This window comes from Montipora capricornis, chromosome 2 (genome assembly GCF_036669925.1).
Source record: "Montipora capricornis isolate CH-2021 chromosome 2, ASM3666992v2, whole genome shotgun sequence".
In the NCBI taxonomy this organism is placed as follows: Eukaryota; Metazoa; Cnidaria; class Anthozoa; order Scleractinia; family Acroporidae; genus Montipora; species Montipora capricornis.
Window position 1 is genome coordinate 18,711,792 of NC_090884.1, and position 8,103 is coordinate 18,719,894.

Genomic DNA, 8,103 nt, shown 5'->3' on the forward strand with positions numbered 1-8,103 from the left:
AGAACAAATAAACCTCATGTAATTGGAACTTACACGTGTAGTCTACAAGCGTATTTTCCATTTGCACAAATCACATAATTCATCTCTTTCCCCGCGTAATCATTGTTTGCAGTTTCTCTTGGGACATGAAGACGTCCCAAAAGAAATCGAAAACAATACCTATGTAAATTTTTGTACAAGTGGGGAATTCAAGTTACGTTACAATAGACCACTTTCATAAATGGCGACCACATTTATATTCTTTTATATTTATGTTAATTAGACCTACTGCCCTCCTTTTGAAACAAAAATTCTTTTGAATTTGCTCGTGGTAGCGAGGCTAGAAAGGCTTATTAGCATTAGAACAAACGAATATTTTATTTGGCTGCCATTATGAAAGAGGTCTATAATAAAGCTACAGTTGTACAATACACGTATAAGTTGGATTTTACAAGCGTAATTTACATGAGTAAAAACTACACCTGTAATTTTTTTATTGAATTGACCCCAGTGTCAGAATTCTGTCCCACAAAGATAGCATACAGTTTGTCCTTTTTGTTAACATTTCTTCTTTTTCAGTCCAGTGACCTCGCCAGGGGTATTCAGTGGCAGGACGTCAATGGACAGCTGAATTTATATCAAAGTTACACTTTTATATTGAAGCGAGTTGCAGAGCAACATTCTGCCGTTTATTGAGATACATGTGTTACAATCAACATCGCTTCCACAAATGAGAACCAGAAGTGGTCGTACGCAGGTTTTGCCATCCCTTTTGAACTACATTCATTAAGGTGCTTCGTTTGTGGGTTTTCCGACGACCAAAAACAAATTACTATAAAATGAAATCATGTCAACAACGAAAAAAATTTGACTTTCCTCAAAATGTACAAGTCGAAAAATGGGTGTAACCAACAGGAAAGGAACTTTAAGTGTGAAGTCTTGTAGCGCTGGAGCATTAATTGGGGACACTGTAAACTAAAATCAACAAATTATCGCAAATCAAATCAAATGTTGGTTTTTGAGGCGAGGGGAAAACCGGAGTACCCCGAGAAAGACCTCTCGGAGCAGAGTAGAGAACCATCAAACTCAACCCACCTGTGACGCCGATTCGGGGAATCGAACCCGGGCCACATTGTTGGGAGGCGAGTGCTCTCACCACTACCAAAACATCCATGTCAGATATATACATTCTTTTCTTCCATCTAAAAGTTATCCGAGAAAGAATACTATTGTGACATTGTAAAAGTTTGCTTTTGGAGTCGGTAAAACAAAGATCTCAGGGGAAAGTAGGACCTAGAAAAAGTTCTCTGATTCAAAAGTTATTTTCCTGTGTTGTCATAATTAACCACTCAAGTCAACAATTGGGTCAGCATCTCTGTCCTTGCCTGTGTTTTGTCGAGTTTTGTCAGTTGTTTTCCATCCATTTCAGCCGGATGACTATTGCTACTTGAAAGCCTCGTTTGCGTACAAAAAGAATTTCAATGCACAGGTAAAGAACTTTCAATTCAGAGAACCTTTTTCTAGGCCGTACTTTTCATTTAATATTCTTATTGAGTGCTTCCAAATTCTCTCGTCCCCTAAACGTTTGAATAGTTGGGGTACGAGTGACCAACTGTACTCTCATTTTAATTTACTGTCTATTCTTTTTTTTCTTTCACAAAGAAATGAAAATAAAACAATGGAAAAAAATCAGAATAAAATAAATCTGTTTAAAAATGCGATTTCAAGGAAACGTGCCTTTTTAAGCCGCTGTAAAACAGCTGGGGGTGTGTTAAAATTGCAGTTTTGTGAAGGAGAATTAAACACACGTGCACTTAGTACAGGACATCCTACAAGATGGCATGATATATGACAGAGCACAGTGGTAGAGCAACCGCTAAGTCATGGGTTCAACTACAATTTTAAAAGCTGTATTGCTTACTGTCCCAATCAACGTCTTTCTGAATCGAGATTACGTCACGGTATCTTTACCGAGAATACCTAAGAAAAGACTACAGTTAACACATGTAGTATGAAAAAATAAATGAGGTCATAGTGGTAGCGAGAAACATTGGCTTCTGGGCTGACATTTTGATAATTTTCAAGTTCCCTCACAACTTCTTTTCACCACAAGTGTGCCCTCTGAGCATCTGAAAGCTTTGTAATACTAAACTTCACTGAAGTCAAGCCCTGTTTCGCGGGGTTAGTGTTAGGATGGGAGACCAAAACAATAAACCCCTCATAAAAAACAGAAACATCTGACCGAAAATACTATTAACGCTAACAAATGCGAACTCAGCAAGGTACAGATTCTGTTAGCTTGCTTTATGCAAAACAAATATTGATGAAAAAGCAAATAACTATTGATACACAGTTTTCAGAAAGAGCAGAAGGAAGTTTCCCAGACGGTCGATCGAGAATAAAATATTTACGACATGAAAACAACATTAATTTTGAACCGTGAATATAGAATATAAAAAGTTACGATCAGCGACAAACATTTTGGGAGATTTTTGCTACGTTCAAGTAAATTGCAAAATCGAAAGTGACATGGCCGGAATTCAGCGGGCGCCGTGATTAAGTTACCGCGGCATGTTTACTCGCCAAACAGTGAAGCATCTGTGTCAAATGTAACCTGCGATCAGGCTCTATTTTAGTTTCGCGTGGTACGTGGAGTTGGCGAAACGAAAAACAGAGCCTGACCAAATTCCTCTTCGAAATTCCTTCCTCCCACTTTTTTTGATTGATTGACATGTCCTTCATCCGCCAATCAAATTTACTTCCATTACACCTATACACGCGTGGACGGCAGATTCACGCTGTTTTGTTTTGACCAGAGTTAATTACCGTGAGAGGAATATTATAAACGAATTCGAAAGTTACCGTTGGCTTTAATTTGAGAAAAACACATTTAAAGCATGGGGAATGTTTTCGACGACTATATGGCGGCAAAGGCCGGTGAATATGCAATCTTTTAAGCTTGACATCTTAATTTGTAATTGAGATAACCTGGCATTTTGTCGTTGGACGGTTTGGAAATACATTATTCCTTTAACATGTTTGCCCATGAAGGTTTCTTTGGTTATTTTTTCGGGTGATATCTTCAGTTGCAGTATATTTCTAGAATTGCGCGCAGTAAAATCATGATAAGTTTGGCTGTTAATTTTTTGATGGAGTACGAACAGTAAGATGGACTCGCAAAGTTTCTTTTATTGTTGTACAATTGATCTCTCTGAAAACATGCCATTTTAGTTTCTGGAGTGCGAGTTTTAAGTTAACTCAACTGGAAATATTATGAAGTGTGCAAACAAACCGTGTCATGTACAGTAAATAAATAAAGCCGTTTGATACACAGACATTCAAAACATGCATTCGTGTAACTTGCGATTTTATCAGCATCTCCTCCTGTTGATATATATGTCCCCTGTCTCATCCAGGAAACCAATATGCATTGGCTTTCATTGCCATTTGAAAGAACCAGCTATTTAGCTTTCAAAACATCAGGGAAGTCTGTGCCAAAGTACTTTCAACCCGATGGCCACAGAGCTCGACAACGGAATCGTTAATTTCACTCGTTCTAGAGATTCAAACCCGATTCTGGACAAGTTATGAGATGCTTCAGATGGCATATCTCCATTTATACAAATAAAATCAAGTTGCACCGTCGACGGCATTGTAAGAACAAAAGGGAGCAAATTTTCACGTACACTTATGGAGGATTAGTCTCGAGGACTTCGCGAGAGCTCCGCGCAATCACGATGGCATTTTCACTTCCGGCGTTTCAACAGCCAATCAGATCACGAGTTTGGTGGGCCAAAATTTGGCCGACCGTCCTGAATTCTTAAAGGAGAACTGAAGGCTAGAAGATCAAATTTTTTTGTGTCTTATTATTATCGAAATATAACGTCCTTTACCTAAACAAACAGGAAAAATCCTTTTTCATCTTGAAAGGCCTTGAATTTGCCCAAAATGTTTGGTTGTTTTTCCAATTTGAACGCCCGCCATTTTGTTTGCTTTTCCTTCCGGTTACTTCCAAAAGAGGAATGTCAGCCGCCATGTTGTGACGTCATTGCGCACAAGCAAGCAGCTGGTTTTCACTGAAATCTTCTGTTATCGTTAAGTCTCAACATAGTACTCCGCTTTCTTCGTCGTTAATACACGTAAGTTTATGGCAGAATTAGAACCATATTCTTTCGATCCAATGCGAGAAAGTTCAGGATCGGAGGAAGAGGAAGCAACCGAAAGGGAAGACTCAAGATGGGGAAATACGACTTGGTGCAGCTGTGATTTTTGCTTGAACTGAGAGGCCGGGACAGCAAGAAAAGGAATGCATCTGCTGCCGCGAGATAGAGGAGCTATGAACAAATCTCAGGTGAATTGATTGTATTCAAAAGGCAATAAAAACAACTTGATTACTAAGAGATTCTGTTGGCTGCTTTTGTTTTGTCTGTCATTTCGATTCAATTTGAGAAACTATTCGTTGTGTAACGCAGCATTCTAGCTTTTCGACCGTGTGTTTACAAAGAAAAGTGCTATTAACTGCCATCGCGGGTCTGAGTCCTGCGATTAATGAACAACATGTATGTAAACACATAAGCTCTGTTCGTAGTTTTGCGAATTTCAAACTTCAATTAAATATCTTTGTGATCGTTGTCGAGTTTATAAAATCCATCTGGAAGTGCGAATGCCAATCACGAAATAACGTGTCCCAGTTGCTTGCAAAAAACGACCTTTCGGTTCACTTCTCCGGCGCTTGGTTTGCCACTGAAATCTCCCGACTAAAGAAAACATAAGTTACTCACTGGGCATAAATGGAATCGATGGAGTCGCAAAGTTAACATTTCATCAATTACATGCAATTGTCGCATCGACCGCTGTGGCCAAGACACCTTCAAAACAGGTGGGTTCGAAATGATCCGAACAGATGTGACAGGGCTGGATATTTGGCTAGTTTTTTCTTCTAAATTTGAATGATCCAGTCTTCCAGAAGGACTTCATTTTAAAGAGGGAAACGATGAGAGTTCTACTAGAACAGCCCACAATAGCGCACTGAACCGTTTTTCAAGTTTCCCGCGTTCAAGCAAGTGAGCGCAATGACGTCACGCATAGCAGGTACAGCCAAAATGGCGGACTTCCATCGAGTGACCAATACGCATCTTTCTGGCCTCACAAAAACGTCCAAATGTAAGGAACCCCTCAAATACTCGAATATTTCCTTTAACTAAGTCAGGCACGACAAATCTGGCGAAGGAAAAAATATTTCATTTTTATCTTCAGTTCTCCTTTAAGAGACTTTTGGTCAGGCCCAATTTTAGCGAGCGACGACATAAGAGAACATATGGGCGAAGCTAAAAATGGGCCTGATCGCAGGTTATGTCAAATGATGACAAGATACCGGGTTTTTGTAAGTTTCTTTTTCTGTCAAGTGTTATAAAGGTTGACAATGAAATGAGCGAAGTCAAAACAAAGATCACAATCGCCCAACTCTTGTTTATGCAAAGTCAAAATTTACTCTCCAAGACGCGTACGACGTTATTTATCACCAGGTAATTCCATCATTTTGGAAATAGCAGCTACTTTATTATTCATCTGCGTCACAAGTTTTCACTGATTTTGGGGCTCATTTTGTTGAAACTCAAGCACGCTTCCAACAGGCTTGTGAACCCTTCCTGCTTACAGAGCAGTACTAAAAAACTTCTCACTTATCACATTTGAACCTTAAGCTCGAAAATTCACAGGCGGCCCAGAGTCGGAAGGTAAACAATTATAAGGATTTGTATGGGAATCTTGATAACAGACTGAAAAAGATATTTACCCGCAAAAGTTCTCAATAAAAAAGCCGTACTTTATTGTCATGGTGAATTTCTTGCTTTTTGTGTGGTTTTTTGCCTGATTGAATGCGATTTAAGCGACTTCTCAAATTCCCGAGTCGTCACTCTTCCCTAAATAAAGGAAAGGCTGGCAACTCATTTCTAACTTACCTCAGATCTCGCCGAAAAAATTCACACTTCTCCGGCATCAGTCACGCTCAAACTCCGGCGATGGCTACACGGATAAATTTACTTCCGCTTGACCAAGTTTCAAGGTCCAGCGAGTATCCATTGCTGAGAAACTGCGAAAAATATTCAAATTTTCAAACTCCTTCGAGGCTCGCTAACAACCAATTTTGACACGGCTGGTCAACGGTTCACTGAGCCTCCATACGGTGAGCGCAAACCTACGCAAGTGTACCCATAGTTGGGCAGAGCAAAACAAATCCCAGACTCGTCCCCAACTACCTGCCTGGGGTCATGTTAGAATTTCTAAATCGGCGAACGATATTAAAAGTTCCACACTGAAACCTTAAACACAGTTCCCATCGCTTTGGTTGCCTCATTGCATGTTATAAATCCGGATTTTCATCGAACTCCGTAAGTACTGAAGCTGTTTGAAGCCTCGCGCGTGCAAAAATCCCCTCGTCCGATGACACTCGACACCACGGCTGTTTTTTTGTTGTTGTTGGAAAAAGTAAAGTTTTGTTAAGTGAATTGCTTTGAGCCAAAGAAATCACCGCACCGTAATTTCTATTGTCCAAAAAACAGACAAGCGAGATTGTAACTCGGATACCTTTCAGGTATTCCGAGTAATAATTGTTGGTTTTCGATCGATATCGCTTGATGCACCGGTGTGAGGAATTCAATTTTGAGGAACCATTTTCCAAGCGTTTTACGCTCGCTTTCTTACGATGTGGACCGGAGGATACCAGTGACCGAAATGCGCCATGAGTTGTAAGAAGACACGTAGGAAGTGAAATCACCCGTTACTAATTACTGGGTTGCCTCATGGCAAACCCAGTCGAGGTCTGCGTTTAGTTTGTTTGTTTTCTTTTTTTTCTTTTTTCTTTTTTTTTTTTTCCGTGTCGGTAAGTCTTGCCTGTCACTTCCCCGGTAAGTGGTGTCTTTGTGGATAGAGCCTTCTGCGAGTATTTTCTTAGGATCGAGAGGGTAGTGGAACTGCGTAGATTTCTCTGGTGGACACAGTAGAATCATTAACTTAGCCTGCAATGGCGTCGAAAGTCATGTAACGCGAATGGCGTTTTAGTGGACCCTTAAACAAGATATACCCTTATGGAGCTCAATAATAGAAAGTTAGTTGGATAAAATAGGCAGGAATCTCAAAAGCGACGAGCACTGGACTTCGACAACAATCTATCGCCCGTCGAGACGAAATCAAAGTGAGCAGTATTTACCTGAAGTACATGGTAATTTGACACGATTGAGTTTCTTGTCAACACCCACGCAATGAAATAGGAAGAGGTTTTCGCCTCTAAGAGCAAATATGTTGTTTGTTTCAATAAATATTTCCCTGGAAAAGGATTCTGTGGTATTTTCTGCCTTTGTGAATTATAATATCATGTTGTGTATTGAATTTTCCACAGGCGGCCCAGAGTCGGAAGGTAAACAATTATAAGGATTTGTATGGGAATCTTGATAACAGACTGAAAAAGATATTTACCCGCAAAAGTTCTCAATAAAAAAGCCGTACTTTATTGTCATGGTGAATTTCTTGCTTTTTTTGTGGTTTTTTGCCTGATTGAATGCGATTTAAGCGACTTCTCAAATTCCCGAGTTGTCACTCTTCCCTAAATAAAGGAAAGGCTGGCAACTCATTTCTAACTTACCTCAGATCTCGCCGAAAAAATTCACACTTCTCCGGCATCAGTCACGCTCAAACTCCGGCGATGGCTACACGGATAAATTTACTTCCGCTTGACCAAGTTTCAAGGTCCAGCGAGTATCCATTGCTGAGAAACTGCGAAAAATATTCAAATTTTCAAACTCCTTCGAGGCTCGCTAACAACCAATTTTGACACGGCTGGTCAACGGTTCACTGAGCCTCCATACGGTGAGCGCAAACCTACGCAAGTGTACCCATAGTTGGGCAGAGCAAAACAAATCCCAGACTCGTCCCCAACTACCTGCCTGGGGTCATGTTAGAAGTTCTAAATCGGCGAACGATATTAAAAGTTCCACACTGAAACCTTAAACACAGCTCCCATCGCTTTGGTTGCCCCATCGCATGTTATAAATCCGGATTTTCATCAAACTCCGTAAGTACTGAAGCTGTTTGAATGGAGTTTGAAACGCAGTCGAAGGTATTTACTAG

General features: G+C 40.2%; 1 protein-coding gene across 2 annotated transcripts in view; it reads left to right on the forward strand.

The window, feature by feature from the left end:
* Window positions 1-1,700, forward strand: part of LOC138038993 (transient receptor potential cation channel subfamily M member-like 2) — a 167,093-nt gene extending 165,393 nt beyond the window's left edge. For both annotated transcript variants that reach the window (XM_068885126.1, XM_068885127.1), the window contains one exon: window positions 559-1,700. In XM_068885126.1, coding sequence (XP_068741227.1) covers window positions 559-675 — 117 coding nt within the window. In that variant the 3' untranslated portion in view covers window positions 676-1,700. The remainder of the gene's footprint in view (window positions 1-558) is intronic.
* The last annotated feature ends 6,403 nt before the right edge of the window (window positions 1,701-8,103 follow it).